A 26,771-nucleotide genomic window follows, 5' to 3' on the forward strand; every position below is an offset into this window, starting at 1 on the left:
TTTATTTTTAAAGTTGGGCATGATAAATCTTCCAGGTGAAGAATAGGGGTAGGGCATTCCAAATCAAGAGAGAACTTTATTGCTATAAGAAAAATGTTTTAAAACTGGAGTCGTAATATGAATTATTTTACACTAAAAGATGTGAACACACACAGCATTTACAGAGCCTATAGAAAAGAAACAGAATGTTTATTGTCAAATCTGTTAGCTCTCAATGTTAATGGCATCAATCATTCTTTTAATTTTTTTAACTGGTACATTGCAGTTATACACAATAGTAGGATTTGTTGTTACATATTCGTGCTTGCACGTAACATAATTTGACCAAATTCTAGCACAAACCCTTTTCTTCCTTTCTTCTTGCCCCCTAGTCTCCTTCCTCTACTGAGCTGATAGGACTCAGAGCAGTTCCTTTCTTTGTCTTGTGTATCATTAGAACTTCAGGTGTTGAAAATATCCAGGGCCTCTGTGGGTAACTAATTTCTCTCCTCTTTGATCTCATTTTAATGAACAATCTTTATATTTAAAAGGCTATTTTTATTGGAGGCTTTACATCCAGAATTTTCTAAAACTCATTTTTACTGTCAGAAAGATTCTTAATCAGTCTGTAACACACCTTTTGAGTGGAGCAGAGCTAAGTGCCAACCAGTGTGCAAAGGGTTTCTTCCTTGATTGGAATGTTCCCCAGTCTCTTGGGTGATGTCTCGCCTTGCTGTTGGTAGACGGTGGGCCTCAAAGGCCATCAGACTGGTCCTCTTGGCTCACACACAACAGCCTCAGGTAGAATCACACAGCTTTTTGTTGGCTGGGTAGAGGGACAGTATAAATAAGCATATGCATGTTTTTGGGTTTTTTCTAGAATATGTTGTCTCCTGGCTTTGGGAAGATTTTACCCCCCATGAACCTGAATATTTCCCTTCTTGTTTAGACTTCTCAGGATCTGGCATGACTACGTCCCCAAATGGCTGAGGCTCCAGGGCACCTATGTGAGGCTGAGCACTCCGTTATCAACAGCTCTGATTCCAAAAGTTAATAACCATACTTTTAAAAAGTGAGGAGACAGAAGCCACTTGCATCTTCCCTGGGCCTGTGCACATAAACCAAGGAAGGCATCTCTGTCACCCTGGCTGGCGGTCTGTATCTCATGGACTCCGGGTCCTTGCTGGCTGAGCCCGTCATTGATTGTATTATGGGCTGTTCTTTCACTCAGTCAGTCATGGTTATGGGAATGGAGAGCATTCCCAGTACATTCCACAGGAGCCCTTCAGACTGATCTTGTGCTCAGGGAACTTGACCATTTGTAGTCAATCTATCCACCTAGCTCAGTGCTGCCAATAGCACTTTCTGCCATGAGGGAATGTTTCCTCTGTGGATCCTCCAATATGATAGCTACTAGCCACTTTAAGCATGACAAATCTGATTGAGGAATTGAATTGTACATTTTGTTTAATTTTAATTAATTGGAATATAAATAGCCCCACATAACAAGAAATAGAACTAGACAGCAGAGCTGGTAACTACTATTAAACCATTATCCTGTATTAACGCGCATTCGTTGGTAGTGGGGTCTCGTCAAGCCATACAGTGTGGAACAGAAAATGCTCAAGTCATATAGGGATGCCAGCCTCATCATGTGACTTTAATTAAGCCCCTTCCCCTCGCTGGGTCTTAATTTCCCTTTCTGTAAATGAAAGACTAGAAGCTTCGTAAGGACCTTCTACCTCTGATCTCTTAGATTGGAGTCTTCTTGGTTCCACCCCAATGGGATCCCACAGAGTGTCTTGAGGGAAGGATGGTGTGGCCTCTGCCCAGCTCACAGGACCCACCAGCATGAGCTGTTTGTAAGCCACTTAGAGCTCTTCTGGATGAGGATGGGGGGGTGATGAGAGGAGGAGATGCTTTCATCTGGGAGGCTGGAGAAAATGTGGGGGTGGAGGCCCCGCCCCTTCCTAGGTGGCAGTCTATCACTGAATGTGGTACAAGAGTTGCAAGGATGTATTCAGTTGTCAGAAGAGAAAGTAGTTGGTAGATGCCAGGACTCTCCTGTGGCTGGCATTTCATTAAGAATTAGGAGTGTTTTCCCAGTTCTGGTTCTTCTGTGTGTTGTGGTGTGTTAAGACAGTGACATGCATAGGGGTTCAGGAAGGTACTTTGGGTTATTTCAACACAAACTTCTTTCCAATTTGAAAACCATATCTCTTGGCTTCCCCAGTGGGAACAGGACATAGTCACACAGTTTTCTGGTATCCAGCCCCATATGTGTCACGGAGACTAGCACCTGCCAGGAGTTCTAGGTTACAGTCAGCACATCTGTGTCCTTGTACCTCAGCCACCAGGGATGTACAGGCAGGGGTAAGATGATGACCAGGCCTTCTCTGATGGTAGTCATAGATGCAGGGACCTGGCTCCCCTGAGGCAGGGGTGGGGTAAGAGGGCTTAGCTAGAGCCTAAAAGTACCACCATACTTCAAGATCAGAAAGGCTTAGCCAGTGGTTGCAGTCACAGAAAGGTTTTGATCCAAAGCATTGTAGAACATACTTTTGATTGAAGCCCTGCAGTTTTCAAATTACTTTACCCTGAGTTGATTTGGTCCCTACTGAGGCAGTACTGAAATGCCCCCTTGAGGAAATTCAGGGTGGAGAGGATGAGGATTCTCTGCAGACGTGCTACTGGGTGTGAATTGAGCACCAATCTTTCAGTACCCTAAGTCTAGTGTTCCTTCCACCACCCTGTGAGGACCAGGAGCTACGTGAGGGACACAGTCAAGGAGTACTGGGAGAGGCTGGGTATGGTGGTGCGCACCTGTAATTCCAGGACTTGGGAGCCTGAGACAGGAGGATCTCAGGTTAGAGGCCAGTCTCAGCAACTTGGTGAGACCCTGCTTCACAATAAAATAGAGCTGGGAGTGTAGATTGGGGGTAGAAAGACCCTGGATTCAATCCTCAGAACAAAAAGAAGAAGGAGAAGGAGAAAGAAGGAGGAGAAAGGGCTAAGAAGAATGAGTCCTTGTCCGACAGTATATTAGGATTCCAGAAAGCATCCATCTAGAATATAGAACACAAGAAGATGCTAGACTGGGAAATCAGAATTACCACTAACCCCCAGGGTGGGTGTTGGGAGAAGCTGCTGACTCTCCTCTCCCAAGCCCATGGGCCCGCCCCCTTCCCCTTGAGCCTCCTATGGGACAGGGCCTGAGCCTGAGTCCCAGCTTGTTGAGTGGCAGCAGCAGGCATGGGGAGGGAGCTGCCTGATCACCGTCATCTATGGAAATTCTACTCACTGAAGGGCATACGCCTCTTCTGGCCCTTCTGCCTGCTCTGGGAAGTAGGACTGACAACTTTTCTAGATCCCTGATCCTTATTCTGGGAAAAAGCCACAAAATTATAGAGCATGCTAGGAAGCTGAAAAACAAAGATGAAGAAAGATGGAGGGATGAAGAGATCAAAGGAGAAGATTATATATTGTATTTCTTAAATATATTTCTTAAAGATATCTAACTGCAACATAAAATTGTATATATTAATGAGGAATCGCATGATGTTTCCAACATATAACATTTAAATCAGGTTATAAAGCCGGGCGTGGTGGCGCACGCTTGTAATCCCCGCGCTTGGGAGGCGGAGACAGGAGGATCGCGCAGGTTCGAAGCCAGCCGTGCGCGCTGGCTTAGGAGACCCTGTTTCTAAATAAAAATATAAAAATAGGTCTGGGAGTGTAGCCCAGAGGTAGAAGGGCTTCCAGGAACCCCAGTACCACCAAAATATATATATGTGTGTGTGTGTGTGTGTGTGTGTGTGTGTGTGTGTGTGTGTGTGTATGTGTGTGTGTGTGTGTCTGGGAGTGTAGCCCAGAGGTAGAAGGGTTTCCAGGAACCCCACATAAATAATAATAACGATAATAATAAATAAATAAAAATAGAAAAATAAATCAGGATATAAATTTTTATTTTATTATTTTTATTTTTATTTATTTTATTTATTTATTTATTTATTTTTTGGTGGTGCTGGGGGCAGAACCCAGGGGCTTTCTACCTCCAGGCTATACTCCCAGACCTATTTTATATATTTTTTTATTTGGAAACAGGGTCTCACTACGTTGCTGAGAGCCTCACTAAGTAAGTAGCTGAGGCTGGCTTCAAACCCGTGTGATCCTCCTGTCTCAGCCTCCCAAGTGCAGGGATTACAAGCATGCACCACCACGCCCGGCTTAGGATATAAATTTTTAAATCAGCATTATCTTTTACCTCAAATATTTATCATTTTATTATGGTAAAATCTTTCAAAATCCTTTCTTCTAGCTTTTGCAAATATACACTACATTATTGTTATCTGTAGTCACCCTACCAAATGAAAGCACACCAGAACTTCCTACTCCTAATTATGGAAAGTCATACCTAATTATAACTTAGTACCCATTAATCAACCCTTCCACTTCCCAGCCTATGGTAACCACTCTTCCACTTTCAACTTCTATGGCGTCAACTTTTAGATTCCACATATGGGTGAGATTATGAGGTACTTCTTTACCTGGCTTCCTTCACTTGACCTAATGATCTCAGTTTCATCCGTGCTGTCACAAGTGCAGTGTTTTATTCTGTGTGTGTGTGTGTGTGTGTGTGTGTGTGTGCGCGCGCGCGTGCGCGCGCCCACATACGTTTCTGGGGATTGAAGCCAGGGGCATTCTACCTCTGAGCTACTCCCTAGTCTTTATTTTTATTTATTTTATTTTATTTTGAAACAGGGTCTTGCTAGGCTGTTGACAAGCCTCGCTAAGTTCCTAAGGGTGGCTTTTAATCTGCCGTCCTCCTGTCTCTCAGCCTCCTGAGTACTGGAATTACAAGTGTGAGCCATTTACTCTTTCTTATGACTGAATGACATAAGTACATTTCCACTGTGCAAATGTACTGTGTTCTGTTTATCCATTTGTTAGTTGATGGAGACTTAGACTGCTTCCCCTTTTTAATTGTTGAGAACAATTTTGCAATGTGCACAGGAGTGCAGATGTTTCTTCATCATACAGATTTTGTTTACCTTGGATATACACCCTGTGGGATTGCTGGATCATATGGAAGTTCTACTTTTACATTTTTGAGGACTCTCCATATTATTTTCCCCAATGGCTATACTAATTTACATTTCTACCAACAGTGTACAAAGGCTCCCCCCCCCACATTTTTACCAGCACTTGTTATCTTTAATCTTTTAAAAATTCTTTTGATGATAATCATTATTATTAAGGTCAGGTGATATCTCATTTTGGTTTTGATTTGCATTTACCTGGCAATTAGCGATGTTGAGTATTTTTTTTAATACCTGTTGGCCAGCTGTATAAACAGCTTGAGTAATGTCTATTTAGGTCTTTCACCCATTTTTAAACCTTTTATTGTTGCTGTCGCTTTTGTTTTTTGTTATTGGGGTTTTGGAGATCCTTATATATGCCCAATAGTAACAATAGTAACTCCTTACTGAATCTGTAGTTTGCAGACATTTTCTCCCATTCTGTAGGTTATCTTTTCACTGGATTGATTGTTTCCTTTGCTGTGCAGAGGTTTTTAGTTTGATATAATTCTATTTGTCTTTTTGTTTTTGTTTCCTGTGCTTTTGGAGACCTCCAGAAGAAAGAAAGCAGAGGGGTGATTTAACATAGATTTGAAGTTTGGGTTTTCATTTATATGGTCTTTATGTATTTTATAGCATTATAATTTTAAAATATTTTCATTGTGGAAACTATAGAGAAATATTAAAAAAGAAAATGAGGATATCACCATAATCTTACAACACAGAAATAGATGTGTATTTGGGATCCCACCAAATACTACTTCAGAAAATAAAAAAGCAGTTGAGTTTCAGCAATTTTATGATTCCACCTAGTAGACATGGTACATGAAAACTTAGTGTACTAAGTTTTCCTTGCATGTTATGACTTTTCTTCCATGAAATTAAAACTTACTCAAAAATAAAAAAAATGAACAGCTGATTTGTATTTCATTCTTATCTATCTTGAGATTGTCTAACTAGTCTCCTTTTGTTAGATATTTACACTGTTTGCAGTTTGGGGCCACAGTAAAAATTGCTTCATGAAACCCATTCTACTCAAATATTGTTCCCACTTATCCTTAGATCCTTAGGATAGACATCCAGAAGGGAAATAGGGAAATTTATAGGTCATTCGTTATTATAATTGTTATTCACATTACCGAATTGCCTTCTGGAATATTTGTAACAGTTTTACATGCCCTAACGGGAATAGGGACAAAGAAGGGTAACTGAACTTTGCCAGCACTGCAGATTATCGCCTTTCAAAATATTTGTAAGTTTAATGATGTTTAAAACAATCTCATTGTTTGCTTTGCATTTCTTTGACTGCTAATTAGGTTGACTACTTTTTCATAGGCCTATTAGACATTTTTCTTCTCTTTTGAAATGTACATTTGTATTCTTTGCCTGTTTTTTCAAATAGGAAATAATTTAGTTGTTTTCCTATCACAGTTATTATAAGAATGTTTTCCAACTTGTCATTTGCCTTTTTAATTTTACTTATGATCTGAGAAATAGTTTTAAATTTTAAATAGACAAAGCCATCAATATTTTCCTTTCTGTTTTCTTTCAAAGCTTACTCTTTCTCATTCAGAATCAATTAAATACTCATATTTTCTTTTAATTTGTTTAATATGTCATTTTTAAGGTTTGGGTATATGATATGAACTTGTGAAAATTAACTTGATTTTTCTCATTAGTTTCTCCAGTGGTGTTTATTGAGTACTTTATCTTCTCCCATTGCTTTAGATTCTTCCTTTAATATATATTAAATTTAAAAACATGCCAGATCCATATGAGGGGTATGCTCCAGGCTCCATTCATTTGTATGCTAATTATGTGTTTGTTCCACCTTTTAATCATTGTAGTTTAAAAATATATTTTAATATCTGGTAGGGCAACCTCACCCCATTATTCATCTTTTTCCAAAATTGTTTAATTATATTCATCCATTTATTCTTCTAGACAAAAGGCTAGTTGAAAATTCCTTTGGCACATAATAGGCACTTAGAAATTCACTTAACAGATACACACTATGATATATAGCTTTTTTAATCCAAAAATGTGTTGACTTTTAAGTCTTCTTTAATGTCTTGCAGTCCTGGAACAAACCGTTTTTTAATACATGGCAAATCTTTAAGTGATATTTAATGAAAAGTCAGAAAACAATCTTATCTGTGATAAATGGTAGCCATTTTTATTTGCCACAAAATTGTATCACAGAGTAAACAGCTGTGTCATGCAGTTGTCCTAAACTTTAAGTTTGCTTTTAAAATACTTCTTGCAGATGTTATCATAACCACAGCTTCATTATTAAACTTTTTAAGTACATGAATATCCTCAAAGATCTTGTATGTGAAAGATGGATGAAATTTGGAGGATATTATATATATATATATACATATACATATATATATATATATATATATATATATATATATATATATATATATATATATCTCGGAGGTAGAAGGGTTTCCAGGAACCCCAGTACCACCAAAAAAAAAACCACATAAAAAAACAAAAAAAAACATTAAAGAAACATTTATAAAATCATAATCTCACTTTTCAGAAATAATCACCATGTACAGGTATGTATGTGGTTTTTACATGTATACATATGTATACACATCAGTGTGTGAGTGTGTGTGTGTGTTTGGAATAAATGTACATTCTGTTCTATAATCTGTTTACCCCACTTAACAATCTGCCATGAGATTTTCCAAGACACTAGTTATTCTTTATTAGTGTTATATTTAGTGGCTAATTTGAGTGAATATATCATGGTTTATTTAACCAGTTCCATGATTGAACATTTAGGTTGTTTCTGATTTTTCAGTGTAAAGCTGAAGTAAATACCTTAACTCCCCAATTTCACACTATTTTGATCTTAGCATATGAGAAGTCAGAAACATGTCTCCCTGGTCATCATAAAGGCTTCATTTTTCAAAAATCTGGGGGAAAAAAAAGACAGGTATCTCACCCTTGTGGAGGCCTTACACTTAAATTACTTGGAGGAAATGAGAAATCATTTTAGAGGGCATAGAACAGAAAATCTTAGCAGCTTGGTGCATTTATTCTATATGTAGCAGATGGCTTCTAGGGTCTGACGTACCTGGATTTGTATTCTTCATTTCCTTGTACCTCCATGCATAGCTCTGGGTATGAAGGGCAATTGAACCTCTCTCACTTTTCTTTCTCTCTGAACTTCCCACTCACAACAGCCTGACAGTTCAAGCCCAAGCCAGGAAAAGAAGTACAGAGCACAGGACCTCCATGGGCCTCTCATCCTTTCTTCTTGCAGAAAGCTGTAGCCCCTAATGGGGCTCTGAACTTGTCTACAGATAGATGGTGGAGATACTTGATCTAGGTGGTGGCCATGCTATTGGGATGAGCTTTTAGAAGGCATGCTTCTCAGAAAACTACTGGGACCTACACATCTTTGTGTAGGACAGAGACTCAAGGTGCAGTGAAGACAGAATTAGGAAGAAGGGACAAAACCTGCCAGCTGCCAGTGCTAGCACATAGAGGCCAGTGTGGGAAGGATGCCCATGACGTAGAACTCTGGACCAAGAAGAAGGCAACTGTCCAGTCAGTAAAATAGTGGGATAGGAGACTTTCCTTTATCTCTGGGGAACCTGGCTTGGGAAGCAAAGGTGGTTGGAGTGCCCATCAAATAGCCCAGACTGGAAAGAGGAGAGAAAAAATAAGCATCCAGAGGGGCCACACAGATGAGCATGAGCAGCATAGTCTACAGGTGTGTGGTGGGAAGATGAGGCAGTTTTTAGCTGTAGTTTTCTGAGTTTACTTTCTTCACCTGCTCATTCATTCATTCATTCATTCGATCACTCATATAATCAGTACTTAAGTTTGATCAGCTACTATGTATCAGGCCCATGTTGAAGATCTCAAGATGAAAGGGGAAAGGGAAGGAGCATTATGTTTTTTTTTAGTATCAGCTATGTGAAGGTATCTGATACCCTCAAATAGATTTTTCTCCCTTAATCATCACAACAGCCTGTTAAGAAGATATTCTTGTCTCAGACGAGGAAACAGAGACCTGGAGAGGTTGAGAAAGATGACCAAGGACACATAGAAAATAAACTCTTAGTTCTGTCTGAATCTAAAGGTTGTGCCTGACCCAGAACTACAAGCTGTCAGTCAGAAAGTGCCTGGTGTGAGAGAGCTCGCCATCTCAGGCCAAAGATGGTTTGTCAACAAATAGTGGCCAGGCATGGTTGCTGGCTAGGAACACTCAAGAACTTCCTTCTTATCCTGCCACAACTCAGGACACAGGGGATCTCATTAAATACATTTCAGGCCTCCTCTGTTGGCTTTAACCTTGACCTAGAGTCACAAACCCAAGAGAGTTCTTTGGATTCATCTGTTCTTCTACTATCAGGTGTATCTTGAATTTGAAAGGTTTTTAGAAAAGGTACTGCCACTTTTCTGACCTTCAGTAACTGTATTAAGAGAGAACCATCTTGGGTAAAGCTTATCCTTAGGGGGCAGGGTCCTGCACATAGCCTTTGCCTTTTATCATAGGCCTTGACTTTCTTGGAGCCAGTCTAAGGAATCACAATTATTTCATTGTTCTTTCCCTGCCACAGAACCAGTCTTGCATCCCAGCTGAACCAGGAGGGTCAGAAAGTGGGCTGGGAAGGAGACAGGGCTGGTGATAGAATCTGGTGGTTAGAATCCAAGGGAAAAAAATGGGCACATATGGACATGTAGACAACAGTTTGCATACAGTCACATTAGGTCATTGCCCCCCCATCACATACATTTTGAAGGATTAGGAGGCCTGCCTCAGTTTCCCAGGTGCTCCAGGAACATGCATCTGATTTTGTCCTCTGGTGAGTAGAGTGGAGGGTTACCTAAGCTGCCCTCTGCACACACCTCCCAACTCCTCATTATTTTCCAAAATTCTAGAGGAAGATTTTAGCTTCATGAAATATTCAGGTCACACTTGATTTCCTGTTTAACACTTGACCTTGTTATGCTTATTTCTAAAGAAATGGCAGGTATCACAAGTCCTTCCATCTCCTGATCTTGGCCTCTTCCCAGCATCTGCTGAGTTCTGTTTTTTTTTTTTTTTTTTTTTTTTAGCTTTATAGGGGAAGCTTTGGAGAATATTATCTCATCTTCCTGTTATTCTGGAGAAGGCTAGGTCTCTGTTTATTGCCTGCCCTCTTCTGTTCCCTAAAACCCTCCAGACAGACCTCAGTTCTCACCAGTGCTCTATCCAATCTAGGACCTGCTGATAATCCCACAATACTGTAATCTGCAGTTGCTGCATACTGATATTTCACTTTTTAGGCACTTTCTTAAGACGGAGGGTTTTTTTCCTTTGGAATTTTCTAAGTCTTTCTTATGTACCTCTTATGTTTCTTACATGATTTTTAAATTATTTATTTATTTACTTATTTTTGCAGTACTGGGGACGGAACCCAGCGGCATTCAACCTCTGAGCTACAACCCCTGCCCTATTTTTTATTCATTATTTTGAAACAGGGTCTCAGTAAGTTGTGGAGGGCCTCACTAAGTAGCTGAGGCTGTCCGCGAACCTCGATCCTCTGGTCTCCCAGCCTCCTGAATACTGGGATTACAAGCGTGTGCCACCACGCCCAGCATGATTTTTAAATTAAATGTTGATGTGTCTGTCCCTCTAAGCTAAAAGTCCCTTATACTATGGAACTCTACATGGTTTATTTTTGTGCCTAAAGTAATTAAAATTTTGCTTTGCACTTAAACATTTGGAGTAAATTTTTTTTTCTTAAGTGACTTGGGCATGTTTAGATGTCCAAGGCAATAATTTTGGAAGAGATTCAAAAATTGCTTAAAACTTTAGAGATCCTTCTGTGGCAATCCATCCACCTAAGATATGGTCAACTAATCATTCTAGAAAACATGCATTGGGGGATATATAGGGTTACTGCTGTCTCATTTTCATCATAGTTGAGTATTAGTGTGTATATAGAGGGGGAAGACATATGTGCACAGACCTTTTGTTTGTTACCATAGTTATTTGCAAGCAATAACAAACCAGGTTGTTTTATTCTTTCCATGGTCTCTCTTTGTATCCTTCCGGTTCCTTCCTTTCCTTTCCTTTTTTAAATTTTTTTAAAATTTTGTGGTACCAGGGCATTCTACCTCTGAGAGACACCACCCCCAGCTCTAATTTTTTATTCTTTATTTTTGAAACAGGGTCTCACTGAGTTGCAACAAAGGGCCTCGCTAAGTAGCTGAGGCTGTCCGCAAACCGCGATTCTCCAGTCTCTGCCTCCCAAATGCTGGGATTATAAGCGTGTGCCACCACGCCCGGCCTTCCAGTGCTTTTTTATATTAATTTATCTCCTTAATGAATCTTAATGTCTCTTTCCTCTCTGCCCCTTTCTCATTTGGTTCATGCATCCTAGGGCAGGCTGGACAGCAGCCACTCTGCGTAGCAACTGTACACTGGTTCAGGACCACGGACAGCAGCACAATGCCTTTGAAAGTGGATAGGGTGCTTCATAGTTTGCCAAGGTTTATCCAGCAACGTCACCTTTGAGTCTGACCTTTCTCACCTGTGGGTTATACCAGCAATTCTGTAAAACCTGGCTATTACTTTCACTTATTTGTTCAATGTCTGTGGTTGACGCGTGCCCGGTTGTTTCTTGCTATATTCCTGTGGCATTGCTTCCATCCATGGCCATAGCAATGATATTAAGGCAGGATTCCTTCCCACAGCTGGAGATTCAGGAACAGTGAAGGTTGGAGCAGGGAGAAGCACTGGGCTGGGGGTAGGGACTGCTCCATGAGCAGAGTCTTGCATGGAGCTTCACAGTCAGCCGTTGTGGTAAGGCCAGTCTCAAACCTGGGCTCTTCCTGTTTTGGCCTCTCAAGTACTCAGATTATAGATGTGTTCCACCATGCCTGGCTTATTTTCATTTTTGCAACAGGGTCTTGCTAAGTTGCTGCGGATCTCACTAAGTTGCTGAGGCTGGACTCCAACCTATAATTCTCCTGTCTCCGCCTCCCAAGGACTGGAATTACAAGTGTGTACCACCATGCCTAGCCAAAAGTTTGCTTTTTAAGTAATCAATTATGTCTTTAACTAAAGTCTTGATGTCTTGATTAAGCATTCTTGTTATTCGTGCTGAGGAAGAGTTGGAGGGAAATTGAGAGTGAGGATCCCAAGGATCAAGCCTTTTGTATGCTTTGGATTTCCACAGCACACACTTCTGTGTCTGATCACTCTGTAACTCTCTAAACATATTGTAACAGCAAATACATTGCTAATGCTCATCACCTGGCTCGTATCCATCACTGACAGGCCAGTGCTCGGTGTTACTTTGAGGACTCATCTAGGAGTGGTGCTCCCTAGAGCGAGAAAGACACTAAATCCACCATCACCACTCATGAAGTATGAGTACTTTAAATAACTTAGACAGTTGGGAAAGACTCCTTTTATTTTTAAAGTGGTGGGTAGGTCACTTTCTTGTGTCTGTATTATATTCAAAGATGTCAGTTTCTCTAGGGACGGAGAGAGTGAGGAGTGAGCCCGTGTGTATTGCAGCTGAGGTCTCAACTCCTGCTAATACCAAATCTTGTGAAGAATAAACGGGAAGAGTTTGCACATTAGCTGGGCTTAGAGAGGTGTTACCCACATGTTTAAAGTGCTAATTATTAGTGATCTGTAATAGAGCTAATTTAGCAATGGCAAGTATTACAAATTTCTGCTCTTCCAAAGTAGCCCATGAGCCAGACCTTTACGTCTAATATTGACTTTAGAAAGTTAATATTGAAATTGGCTGCTATTAGAATTCATGTGAAAGTGTGAAAGAGGAAGAAAGATGAAGATGGAGGAAGAAATAGGCACAGAGAGGACCCAGGAGGGGAAGAGGCACAGCAATGATTAATAACCTTCGGTGTGGAAGGCACCATGGCCCTGTGAATATGAAAGACTCAGTTCCTGGGCTGATTAAGCACCAGATGTATACCAGGCACTGGTGATACTGGGATAGCGCTGAGTCCCTGCCTTCAAGGAGCCTGGAGTCTAGTGAGAGAGTCAGTTGCGGCAGTGGATGGTGGCACAACAGCAAGGAACATGCCATGTGGCATGTGAAGGAGAAAGCAACCCAGCCTGGGTGATGGGGCAGTTAGGGAGGGCGCCATGCTCCTTTCATGCAGGGTAGAAAAGGTTCCTTGCAAAGAGTGAAGTTACAATGCAGGTCAGCATTGAGAAAAGGTAGACATTGCTTCTCCTAACATAAAGATTGCCCAACTTGGTTATCTCAAGGCACCTAGCTATGGCTTCATATTTCACCAGGCCTGGTTAGTTTATGTAGAAAAGCTCAGTATTTAGCCATGGCCAAAAAGGAAACCTTTGTTTTCTTGCTTTTATTTTTCTCTTCCTATTTGAACTGAAATCAGGTTAGCAGAGGTTCCCAAATGTCCTTCCCTTTACAGACTCACGGCCAGAGAGAACTTTATCACACCATTCATCCTGCCCACCAGCCACACAGGAAGAGGATGCCAGGGGAGCCCACTTGACATTAGTGGCCACGCCAAGGGCCTGCAGCTGGGGGGCCTGGGCTTCCCCGTGTGGATGGATCCCCAGGCTGGGGAGAGCCATGCCAGTCCCACACTGTGCTGAGTTCTGTTGCTGACATAAAGCTGCCCAGGCACTCTCATTGCCAGATGTATTTCTTCCTCTTCGCACACACTTCCTGCCTTGGTGGTAGTTGTTATAAGGAGAGTGCCAAGGAACATATTTATAGTTTCTGGAGGAGTTTCCCATAGGCAGTTTCTTCAATAGATGATTAGTGTCTGCAAAGGGGTGATTAGAACTTTCACCTCTATTTCTGCATGTACTATACATGTGTGTCAGCAATACACACAAGGGCTCTTCCCATCTGCTCTCTGCCCTCAAATCTTTCCCCTTTACAAGTCAGTCCCACATTGGGTCTTCATGGGGTCTCACACAGATTACCAGTCTGTCTCTGTCTGGCTAGCTCCCAGGAGGTAACTCACAGACAGTTATCCTTCCTGCTTCTCTTGGGACTTGGGAAAAATATGGAATGAGACAAAATTCCAGTACCCCTGCTCCCATATTCCACACCTCAGCCTCAGGAGGAACATATGTCTCAATCTTCCTTGTCCTTAAACATACAGCAGAGTATGACTGTAGGTTGGGTCAGAGCCCAACAGGCCTGAGCTGTGGCTTCCGAGCCACACACAGCCTTCTTCTGGGACCTGCCTGATCCCACTGAGCTCTGCCTCTTGCTGCAGCACTGCCCAGCTCTCTGCATCTCCAAAGGCAAGTGCAGCCACCTCTTGGTGGTTGCCTCCCAGGGGTCAACTCGCAACCCCCCTCCCACTTCTACACCTTCCTTCCCACCTGCCCACCCCCACTGTGCTTTTCTCTTCAGCTGGTAAATGCTCACCATTGGTGGCACACATTCTTGGCCCCTTCCTCTCTGCTGTGGCATGTGCTGTTTCTCACCATCCCTTGGCCTTTTCCTTCTTTGAAACTTCCTTCAAGATCATCATCCCTTGACGAGCCTGCCTTGATGAGACACCTCCTCTCCCTATCTTCTTAGAACCTGTGTGTGTTCAGCTTCAGTTCATTATTTCTTGAGCCCCTCTTGTGTGCCAGACACAGCGCTGGGTACAGAGACAGAACAATCAGTGTGGCATGATCCCTCCCTGCAAGGTTCAAGATTGGCTAATGGCGAGTGAAGTGAAAAGACATAAATGCTATTCAGGAGCAATAAGATACAGCTGGGGACACCTCAACTCCATGGGAAGGTCAGGGAAACTGCATAAAGGAAATGATAGATTAGAGAGAGATTTGGGAGATGGAATTGATGGAACCAAGCAACTAAATTGGTAAGTATGATGAAGAGTGTGGGGGCATCTAGGGTGCATTCTGGGTTACTGTTTGGGCACTTTGGTGGGTGATAGCACCAATTATCAGGGTGTTGTGAGTACAGAAAGGCCAGGTTGGGGACAGGGTGTTAGGTTCTTATCAGAATCTCAAGATCTTTTATTCAGAGTCTGGCAGCTTCCTAGTGTCAGGGGAAATGGACACTGGGTATTTTATTAGGCTGAGAACTCCCAGAGAGCAGAAATTGGATCTCCCCTCCAAAGGAGAGAATTTCATGAGATGAATACTATGTGCTGATTAGATATAGTGTCCCCAAGGTGAGGCATGACTCCTTTTCCTATTCCTTGTCCAGTATTGTCCAGTGTTCTGGGCTTTGGACCTGTACATGGGGGAGCAAATGAGACAAAGAGGCAAAAACTGGCTTCTCTGTCCTCCAGAGCCATCTTAGAAATGGCATCTCACTCTATAAGTATGATGGATGGCCATATTTATGGTACTGAGAGTAGTTGAGAAGGCAGAGTTTGGAGGGCAAGACATATTTGTTGTGAAATTAAAACATCCCATGCATGAGAGAGTGGTTTAAATGACCAGATTCTGAGCAACTTGGACAGGCACAATTTATGAAACCTCCAGCTCACAGCAAAATAAAACATAGTCTCCATTTGATGCACTGGAGGGGGGGAATTATCAATCTCCCAGATAGCCTCACTATTCCAGTGGTGTGGACTGTGAGTGAGAAGTTACAGGGCAATGGGCCAAATCTCTGGGCAGTGGAGAGAGGTCTTCCCATGGCAAGGCAGGAGGGTACTGAGCAGCATTTGATCAGATTCCAAAGGCCCCGTTTAGATTGGGGTGGAGGAATGTTTCTTTCTCTGTGCCTCTCAGGCAACTCTGGACTGGTGAAGCACACTTCAGGCACCAGCACTTCCTGTGATGTAATGTACACTGAGTCACATGGGGCTCTTGCTAAAATGCAGGTTTTGACACTGTAGATAAAGGTTGGGCTCTGAGATTCTGTGTCCCTAGCAAGGTCTTGAGTGTAGGTGATGCTGACTACTTTGAGTAGCAAGGCATTAGGGCTTCCCTTTCAAAGTGGTGCTGCGTCACAGATAGGTGTTCTGCAATCGAGAATTCCGAGAGCTCCTTTAGTCAACCTGGTTTTGGGTGGAAATTTTGACATTTTTCTGTTCTCAGGGATCATTTTTTTCACCAATTCTTTCTTGGACAGTAATGTGCTAGGCCTAATATTGGGCTCTGGTGACACTAAAATGAAATATGAAGTGAACTCTGCTCCCCAGTGGGCTTCTAAACAGAGATAGACTGGTAGACAAATAGGACAATGAGCTGTCATCAGAGACAGGACATCACTTTGTAGAGAGCCGGGTTGGGGGGGGGGTGCATGCTGGATACCACAGGAATGGAGTGAAAAAGGAAGCAGAAATCCGGACACTGAAAAATTTGTCATTTTATTGGTGAAACAGGGCTTGGGCTCACTTGAAACAAAGTTATAAAATTTACGCAGTCACTTCTAAATAAGTGAAAATCAAAGAACCAAAAAGTAATAAGGAGCAGTCCATGGGTACCTTGGCAGCTTACACCTTCAAATGCTCAAGCAATGCTCACTCCATTGCTGAAGTCAGGAGTGCTCACTGAAGGAGGTTAGCCTGGAGCACAAGCTCCCTGACACTGTTCCCAGACCCACAAAACCACAAGCAGGGCCCATGGCACGAGGCCTGGTCCTGCGATTCCCACACGGGACTGCACATAGAGGCCAGGAGCCAGAGCAAGGATGCCCAGTGCTTTACATGGTGGGAAAGGGTGGTGAGGAAAATGTGGGGAGGAATAGGCAGCTGTAGCCTGAGTGTAACACTTTTGGGGTGAGGAAGAACAGAAGTGAGTCTTGGAGAAGACCTATGCTGGAGGACCCTGGGAAGATGGTGTGGTAAAGCTTTACTTCCTGGAATGGATGCAGAGCATTTCAAGGTTGCGAATTAACAGAACAGCAGGCTCATAATTCTGCCAGCAGCAGGACAGGAATGGGGTGGGATTAGCATTGAATGCCAGTGAAGCATGCCTTTGTCCTTAAGAGGAAGCACAACACCCACGTTGGGTCAGGGCCACCAGGGTGCCCGCTTGCTTGTTTTGTTTTGCTTTGCTTTCCTCTATAGTAAGTAACTCCGAGGAGTTAAAAGCTTCTGTTTCTCCTCTGGACTTCTTTAGTGGCAGCAAGGAGGCTGCTGTTTCAACAGGCTTTTCTTTTAAAGGAGAAAGCTGCTCTACCACTGGTCTAGTGTTTATGGCCTAACAGTACTATCAAATATACCTTGTTTCAGAAATAGCACTTGGAAGTCTCCCCATCACTCTTCTCACATCAGTGGAATTTGGGCTACCTACAAAACGGAGTGACCTGTCCCAAGCATCTCAGTCTACAAACTGATTCCAGGGAAAGAACGGGTTGGGAAGCAGGGAACAGTTGTTTTATCTTCCCAAGGTGCACTGAGTCTTGTTGAGGAATTGGTTCTCAATACTGCCTTTGAAAGCAGATGGATCTGATCATCGGTGGTTCTGAAAGACCAATAAATATGAAGAAAAGATTCAGGAAGTCTCAGAGTATGGGAGCTGAGTGGTTCCCTGGAAATCATTGACATAGATCTCCAGGGCTGAGTGCAGCAGGTGAGGCCAGTCACCATGTGTGAGTCACCTGAGGAAGGGTTAACTTTCAGGCAGTCATTTATTCTTTCATCAAATATTTATTGGACGTTTACTACAAGTCTACCGAGACGTGTCCCCGAGAGTGACAACACGTTGCTATTTCATCAGTCCCGTTTGAGTTAGCGTTCAATGGACTTACCCTTTATTATATATTCCAACAGCTGGTTTCACAAGAGCCCTGGGGAATGGATACATAGGATCTTCAGCCAGTGCAAATAGGTTTTATATGCAAGGTCACTGGTTTCTGAGCTGCTGGGCTAATTAGTTTAGCTCTACTTGGCTTTACATAATACATGTATTGTTGAAAAGTTATTTGTAATTCAATTTTTGCCAAATGAAAAACTAATTTAAACCACTAAGGAAACTTTTATTTAAAAAGACCCTGGAGCTAACCCCATTGTAATGTGAAAAATCTTGTTGGAAATGATGACCTTCCAGATACAGATTTTGTCAATTTGAGCACTTTGGGGTTTTTTTTTTTATGGTAGAGACACAACTAGGCAGATAGTCCAGCAGTGGTCAGAAGTGGTGGCGAGACGCTGGCCTGGAAAGTGGAAGCCCTGGGAATCTTAGAGCAGCTCAACCCGAGACATAGACACTGGAGCTCATGATCACCAGCTGCATGGACAAGCTGCCAGTGTCCTTCCAGTCCTGGGTCCTGGAATGAGAAGAAGGGAGAGATGGTGTGGGGTGTAAGGGGTAAGACTAAGAGCTCCTTCCTTTCTCTCTGTATGTGCAGTGGGGATCTTTTTGCTTCCATTATAAAAAATTCAAAACTCTTTCTTAAGATCTGGGACTATTTAAAAGAGGCTCCTCTTGTATATGCTGTATAGAAGGAGAGAAAGAACAGTGGGGAAATTAGGACAAAAATATAGGAGAGAAGAGGGTTTCGTGGACTCTTGTGATACAATAAAATCTCACTAGTTTGGCCTTGCTTATTTCTAACTTGTAAATAATCTGGAAAAAAGACAGGACTGAATTTAACTTTTCATATCATTTTTTTTTTCTATAGAAATTAAGTGTGAATCTCTTGAAAGATTCAATACTTAGAGACTGAGGAACTGAGTGGAACGGTCCCATCCAGCACGTCACAGTCCCCTGAAGATAGTCAGATCTGGGCACATGGGCAGAGACGCTAGAGGGGGATACCTGGGGTTCTGTCACACTGAGCTGACACAGAACTGCCTCCCTCCTGGAGCCATCTGTGTCATGTCTGCAGTGGTGATACACAGCAGAGACCCCCGTTACAGCGTGGGTGGCCCTCCCTGAGCATCCTTGTGGGGTACTTGGGTTAACAGATGGGTGCAGTGGGCGAGCCTGGGTTCATGTGTGTGTGGAAGCCAGGCCCTCCCTTCCCACACATCACATGCTGGCTGGGTTGTCCTTTGCCTCTAGAGGCTACTATTTCTCCAGGCACATCATTATTTTCTGTTTTGTTGTAAGCCCTGGTCTCTGCCTCCAGCCTCCTAACAGGAGCTCAGCTAGGCACCCTAAAGAGCTTTCCAACTGGGAAGGAAGACTTAGAGAACAAGCTAAAAGGAGTATATTTCCTTCCCAGGAGACTTGTACCCTCCCTCCCCCCGAATTGTGTACAGATGATGATACGTTAATGCAGAGGAAGAAGAAGGGTGCAGAGGGGTATTGTCATCAGCTTTGCTCCCAGCGGTGGGATTTTTGTGGTTTACTTTTCTCATTTGCAAAATGAAGACTAATAATCACTGTGCTCCTTAGAGGAAAGGCAAAAAAAATTATTTAGGGCATTGTGATCCATCTTGGTCTTAATGAACTCATCCAGCAGATATTTATGAGTGCTTACTGGGCAGCAGACACGTGCTAGGCACCAAAGGCATAAAAATGCTTTTGGGAGGAAGTTGTTTTGTTTTTGTTTTTTGTGGGCTTTCCTGTTCATGTGTTTTTGTTTTTGCTGTACTGGGGATTAAATCATCCAGGGACACACTACTGCTGAGCTATAGCCCCAGGCCTTTATATATATATTTTTTAAATTTTGGGACAAGGTCTTGCTAAATTGCCTGGACTGGCCTTAGACTTATGATCCTCTTGCCTCAGCCTCCTGAGTAGCTGGGATTACAGGTGTGCACTACCACACCTGGCTCAAAAATATTTTTTAAAAGCTCCCCAATCTTCAAGTTGCTCAAAAGCAACAGGGCTATTGGGTTTCTCCCAGGGCATGGAGCTTCATAGGTGTGGCGAGAGGAGACTTGGATTGTCCTCTTCTTGAGAAGGACCAGGAGATTTTCCTCCCTGGTCACCGTGCAGCTTGGCCGCAGGGTCCTGTCAGTTTTGCACCCTCTTCCTCATCAGGCTGGGCTGCAAGGCCTTCTGATGGATGCTGGGTCGGGAGGCTGCAGGTGGGATGCAGGGATTCAGCTGCTGGCCTCTTTCACCCTGAGCCTTCTGTTTTGCTGTTCCACAGGCTCTTTTCGGAATGATGGTTTGAAAGCTTCTGATGTCCTTCCCATCCTAAAGGAAAAAGTGGCCTTCGTGTCTGGTGAGTATTTGTGATTTCCTTTGTAATAGACCTAGAGACATTGTGTTTGCACTGCATTCTGACACTTCTGTGTGTGTTAGTGAGGAAAAAGTGAGGGATGGATGCTCTGCTTGGTGCACTGGCTCCTGGATATTAAATTTTTTGCCACACACAGTGGTGCATGCCTATAATCTCAGCTATTTGGGAAGCTGAGGAAGGAGGATCATATGTTCTAGGCCATACTTGGCAACTTAGGAAGACCCTGTCTCAAAATAAAATCATAAGGACTGGAAGTGTAGCTAGCTCAGTGGTAGAGAGCTTTCCTAGCATGTGTGAGGCCCTGAGTTCAATCCTTAGTACAAAAGTAAAATAAATAAAAATAAAAATAAAAGGCCTCTTATCTCTCTTTCCTAGTAAAGGGAACACATGTGTTTTTCTTGTTTCTGCTCAATAGTGACTTCCAAATATTTATGCCTGACTTTCCTTCCCCACTCATCTTGTACACTTGGACATCTTAATATAATGCAGAGGTCAGCAATCTACAGCCTATGGGTCCGCCACTGGTTTTTGTAAATAAAGTTTTATTGGAACCCAGTCAAATGTAGTTTGTTTGGAAACATGTTAATTTTCCATTGCTCTCTAATGAATTGGTCCAAGCTTGGAAATCTACTCTAGGCCTCCTGAACTAGAAGCTCTGGCAGGGCCTGAGGCCAGGGCTGAGGTGATGGCAGTGTGAGCAGCCAGTGGTCTCACTTTGAGAAACATACCCATGGACTGAGGCTTTATTGCTGGGTACACTTTTTTGTCATCTACACAGTGAGGCCATATGGAGTCACAGGAGAAGAGCCAGTTAATTTCCCCTAGCGTAGGGGTTCACGGCTGATGGTAACAGCCAAAATGGGGAGGAGTAGGAATCTTCTGATCCTCCTTTTCTCTCATGCAAGGTCTTCCTTCCCTGGCAGCATCTTCGCACACCTTCTTCTGGTTTGAGCCTCTCCTCTCTTTCCCAAGTCAGTTTCCATGTTGCCTCCTCCAGGAGGCATTTCTGGATTTAATGTGGAGCCTCTGACACTATCCTGTTTTACATCAGTTTGGGGCATATGAGGACATGGAGTCCTTGTTTGATTGTTCATGGCTTATTTTTTCTCCATGTGCATTCAGCTGGAGCCCTGCAGCCCAGCCAGCCCTAGGGAGGCCCTTCCCAAGTGGTAGGGCGTCATCTTCATGGAGCTCATGAAAACCTGCCAGGAGAAGTCAGAGATGAGGCCCATAGAAACTTCCCAGAGCTGGTGGAAGGGGCTGGGGGTGTGCAGCTTCCTTCTGCACATCCCTGTGACTCCAGCAGCCTGGTGCAGCTGAGGTATGCCTTCTCCATCAGTGCCTGTGTGCCAGGAGCTTTAGGGCTCAGGGAACATTGCCCTTCCTGCCTGGGAAGGGCGCTGAGGGTGCCAGGGAGATAATAATTGGCTGCATCTAAAGACAAAACAAAAAACAAAAATACCACCACCAAAAAAAAAAAACAAAAAAAAAACCAAAAAAAAAAAAAACCATACATCTGAAGCTTTTAAGAGCTGGAACACAAAAATAAAACAAAATAAAGAAACCCCCAATTAAATAATGCCACATAACAGGTGCATTTCTTTCTGAATGAAAAGAGCCAAGCAAAGAGGGTGGTGGGCAGAGAAACAGGCCGGTAGTTGCGCCACCCTCCCCTGCCAGTGCCCCAGCTTTGGCCGGGTGAGAGCAAAGCATGCTGCCATGGCAACGGACATCTGGAATCAGCCAGGGAAGCCCAACTGCTTCTGCTTCTGTGTGTGGGCGTGTGTGAGACAGGGCTGTGGTCCCTCAGTGAACCTCCCTGTTTCCATCCAGCCCCACCAGCTCCGTCATTCACAGCCTGTGGGCCCCCAGCCTCTGGCTCACTGCATCATGGTTCCTCCTAGCCCAGCTTCTCCCCTGGGATCTTCATGTAAACACACACCTCTCTTTGGCTGCCCTCTGGTGATTCTTCTTTACCCCCTCATCTCCTGCCAGTCACATTTTCCCTTGTTTCCTGGGAAACTCCATGCCATTGGGGCACAGATTTTTGTGTACCGGACCCAAGTGTCTCATTGTATGTTCCATAGAACAACAGTCCTACAAGATGATCCTCAAGAAAGAGAAAGGGATTCTCTTCTCCTTTAAAACTGGAAGTGTGCATAGGATAGCCCCCAAACCTGGAACATCTCCTAAAGCACATTAAGAACCTGGGAAGTCCTAGCATAAAAAATTCATTTTTACTTAATTTGGCATTTTCCCACTATGGAATAATCTCTCTCCTTTAACAAACAAAACAAAAAAACTATGTGTATGTGCATGCACATTAATATCTTGCAGAACTATTAGTTTGTGGGTCAAACTTTTGGTATGTTTCCCTAAATGCATTTTTCTTCCCCCTCCCACAAACTCCCCTACTCTGCTTGCCCTAACTGGAACCCAACACCTCCTGAAGAGGTGGGGACCTGACAAGAAGGCTGGTGAGCAAGCATACCAAGTGGACAGTCTACTTGGTTTTTATCCCTGATGTGATTCTGCCCCTTGCCCTGATTGGTGAGGGCTTGGGTTCACGACTCTCTGCGGTTGGCTACTTTCTAAGATAGTAAGTTTGAAACAAATTTTAACATTCTGAACGATTCCTGGTCAACTAAAGGTTATATGAGCTAAGATGTAAGACTCAGGTCAACCAAAAGTCATATGAGCTATGATGGCAGACACTCAGAAGATTCAGGGAGTGGAGCATGCAGACTCTACAGTTACAGAATGGAAGGGAATCCATGTCTGTGTAATTTGCTCCTTTGATAGAAAAGATTGTCTTTTTTTTTCTCACAAAAAGCCTAAGCATCAGGCCTCTGTTGAGCCCTGAGATGGTCATAAGGACCCTTCTTCCCTCTTCCCCTTGGTTCTCACTCTGGGGATGTAGGTGGCTGCCTGGGATGCAGGTGGGAGCATCTGTGATCATGGTGTCCTTTGTGGATAGCCAGTGCCCCTCAGAGGCATAGGGACCGGTCCTCAGCTTCATCACTGGCTGACCCTCCTGAGAAACTTGGTCCTATTCCTAATTATGGTCCATTAATGAATAAATTCTAAAATCATAGTGAACAGTAAGTTTGGAAAGTAGAGGAAATAGAAAACAGCCATCTATAATTTATTCTATAACCATCTATATAAATGGTTTATAACAGCAGTGCCTATCATTTTGATAATCCTCCTTCCAGCTTTTTTGTGATATTTATTTATTATTGATTATTTTTTATTTATTTATTTTTTTAGTACTGGGGATGGAACCCAGAAGCATTTGACCTCTGAGTTACACCCCCTGTCCAATTTTTTATTCTTTATTTTGAAACAGAGTCTCACTGAGTTGCAGAGGGCCTCACTAAGTAGCTGAAGCTGTCCACGAAGCGTGATCCTTGGGTCCCAGCCTCCCAAATGCTGGGATTACAAGCGTGCACCACCACGCCCAGCTTTCTGTGATATTTAGAAAGTATTTGTAATCCAGTGTGCTCTATGATTAAGACCCAGTATCTTATTTCTAACACAATGCATGTGCTTCTCCAGCCTCAGGCCGACAGGTAGAGGCGGCTGCTGGGCTGTGTAGAGAACTCTCGGTGCCTTTCCAGTCTTACCATCTCCCAGCAATGCCGTCCTGGAGGGGTCCTTAAAGGCCTTCTCACCATGCTAGTCGGCCCATCGCTAACACTCTCCACCTCACAGAACTCTGCAACAAGAAGTAAATTGGAGGCTAAATTTCCAAAGAACAAAGCACTTTAACCTGGCCTGTTTCCTCAATAAGAATAGACATTGGCACCTTCGTTTCACCTCACAAGCACAGAGAGCTTTACTTTTCAACGCTTTTCCCATGTGCCACTTCAGGATCCCCATAACAACCCTGCGATGTGTGCCCACTATTTTCATCTGCCTTTTACAGACAAGGCAGCAGAGGCATCAAAAGACCTGCCCATGGTCATACACGGTGCCCTAAGCAGTGGCCCATCTCTCTGGGCTACCTGTTCTCTAGCACTCAGAATTCTTTTCCCTCTGTGGCTGACTTTTCTGACTGCTTTTCTTAAATTCCCTCCTCTTACTCCCTGCAGGGGGCCGTGATAAGCGAGGTGGACCCATCCTGACCTTCCCTGCTCGCAGCAATCATGACAGAATAAGACAGGAAGACCTCCGGAAACTCGTGACGTATTTGGCCAGCGTGCCAAGGTAAGTTGAAGGGTAATGGCCAGTAGGGGAGGAGAGCTGGGCTGGTGCCAGTGCGTGGGGAGGCACCTCGGTCCCTGCCAGGGGCCTGGATGAGAGGGATTCTAATGATTCCTGGAACATCCTCACCCATTGTTTGCCTCCCACCACTCCCATTGTTCCTGCTGGGATTCATGTGAATGACATGAGAGCTGGCACTGGGGACTGTGGGCAGAGGTGAGCTTCCAGGAGAAGAGCACTGGCCCCAGGGCTGCGACAGGAGCCAGCATGCCTGGGGAGGAGGGGTGGGAAGCTGCTGTTTACCTTAGTGAAATGGGAACTCTGCTTGGTCCCACTCTGGCTTGTATAGTGGATTATTTTTAGACTCTCTGGCTTGTGAATAAATTGTGGCACTTGGAGTTTGGGGTAAATAACTCAACTTGGGTCACTCAGCTAGAGGTGCCTCTTGGCTCCATCCAGGTCCTGTATTTTTAGGTTTGGGTTCTTTTCCTCCTTCCCTTCTTCCCTCCTTATTTTTAGGTCCTGCATTTTCAGTGGGGGTACTATTGCCCTCAAAGGGGTAAAAACTAGTCCTTGGGGGTAGCAAATTAATCTTTATATTGTACATATTATGCATGGATATACATATAGTACAGATATATAGTACATGTATAATATGAAAACTTCATTGGGTTGGGAAATTAGGGCCAGAAAAAATTCTAAAAGACTCCTTTAGAGCAGAGGGCAATAATGAAAGAAAGACTGAGAAACACTGTCTGACCCCACAGAGGTGGGTGCAGTGCAAGGCACATCAAGGATATGGCTTCTGTCTTCGAGAGGGAGAGAAGAGGCCTTTGGCCAGTTAGAGTCACAGAAGAGAGTCACAGCAAGAACTGGAAGAGCCCTTAGGAGCGGTCTAGGCAGATGTGGATGGTGTTCTGTTTGGGGAATAGGCTGACCTGGGACTCATGGAATTGTTCTGAAGACAAGGAAGTTTGGTGGAACACTGAAGAACTTAGAGGGTCCAGTGGTGTTTGCCACTCTTCTGACCAGCTATGGTTTGGGAGAGAAGGGGAACTGTGAAAGTGGACACTAGGCCAGGTGAGCAGCTTGCAGGGTCAGAGGCAGAGGCAGCCTGGAACTCAACCCTCCTGGCTCCAGCTCCTGTGCTCTCTTGCCGTCCTTGCTCTTGGCCAGTGAGGACTCTGGTCTCTGTCTCATAGCGGGGTGAAAGCCTGTGAAGTGTTTGTTGTGGCAAATAAGAGGTGGTGCTTTAGGACTTCAGAACCTTCAGACCATCTCTGTGCATTTTGTAGAAGAATTAGTGAATTATGCAGATGAATTAGATGGTCAGCTCTGCTTTTGTGTAGGGACATAAGCTGATTTTTGGATGTGCTGATGAAGTTCTTGAAACAGGTGTCGGGTGAGGCAAGCACTGCATTTTGGAGAGCTACCAGGGAGAAAAGTGTAGGAGGATTGGCGGATGGTGATGGGCAGGTGGTAAAGAGGATTTGAAAAGCAGTCATCAAATGGTTGGAAGAATATTGAAGGCAAACCCCTAAGAGATCCAAGCAGAAGACTGTGAACAAACAGATGCTGAGAAGTGTCTGTTTTTTATTATGATATCCACTAGGGACCAGGAAAAAAAGATAAAGGGTCCTAAGCTCCAGTAAAAGGGATTTGGTTATATCTGAAGAACTTCTAAACTGTGAGTGCAAGAGACAATGAACTGAAAAAAAAAATAGAAGATTTTTTTTGCCATCTTTATAAAGGAGAAATACTCCTGTCTCAGAGGCAAACAGATGGACTAAATAACCCATGATTGATCTAGGTAATTTGACAGTTTAGCCATCGAGGAGCTAAGCAGTTTTTAAAAGCACCTTTTCCAAGAATGCTGCGAACAGGCATGAAACCAGGCACGTTCTAAAGCAACTTATAAAAGAACTTTTCATGGGGACTTGGAATGGCCTCTTAGTTCTTTTAAAGCCAGAAGAAATTGGAATCCCAGGAGATGGGAAAGATCTATTTTTCTTCTTTGCATGTTCATTACATACCTGCAGCTAATATAGGCTCATCTTGTCTTTAGAAGAAAAGAGGGACAAGTTGGAAGGACAGTTTCCTTTATTCTGATTTGTTAAGCAAAGATTGGGACAAAAGAGATTGGACACAATTAAGAAAGAAAAGATTTCTGCTGGGGTGAAGGGGACTGAAACCCAAGAGGGACTGAGAGGAAGGACATAAAAACAAAGGAAAAGGGCATGTTGTCATTGAAGGAGCACGGGGCACGTGGGCTCCTGTGTTGTCACTGAAGGAGCACAGGGCATGCGGGCTCTCTGCTTTGCAGACGGTGACCGTGGGTCACAGCGTTGCATCCTGTGCTACTGAGAACAGAGCAGGTTCTTCCCAGATGCTGGCAGGTAGAAGCAAGAATGCTCTT

General features: G+C 43.5%; 1 protein-coding gene across 11 annotated transcripts in view; it reads left to right on the forward strand.

Moving 5' to 3' along the window:
• KALRN (kalirin RhoGEF kinase) overlaps positions 1-26,771 on the forward strand; it is a gene marked incomplete at both ends in the record, with an annotated part of 686,722 nt that overhangs the window by 168,445 nt on the left and 491,506 nt on the right. For all 11 annotated transcript variants that reach the window (XM_080696283.1, XM_080696287.1, XM_080696289.1 and 8 more), the window contains 2 exons: positions 20,057-20,131; positions 24,244-24,358. In XM_080696283.1, coding sequence (XP_080552409.1) covers positions 20,057-20,131; positions 24,244-24,358 — 190 coding nt within the window. The remainder of the gene's footprint in view (positions 1-20,056; positions 20,132-24,243; positions 24,359-26,771) is intronic.

This window comes from Muscardinus avellanarius, assembly GCF_963383645.1.
Source record: "Muscardinus avellanarius genome assembly, chromosome: 5".
Classification (NCBI taxonomy): Eukaryota; Metazoa; Chordata; class Mammalia; order Rodentia; family Gliridae; genus Muscardinus; species Muscardinus avellanarius.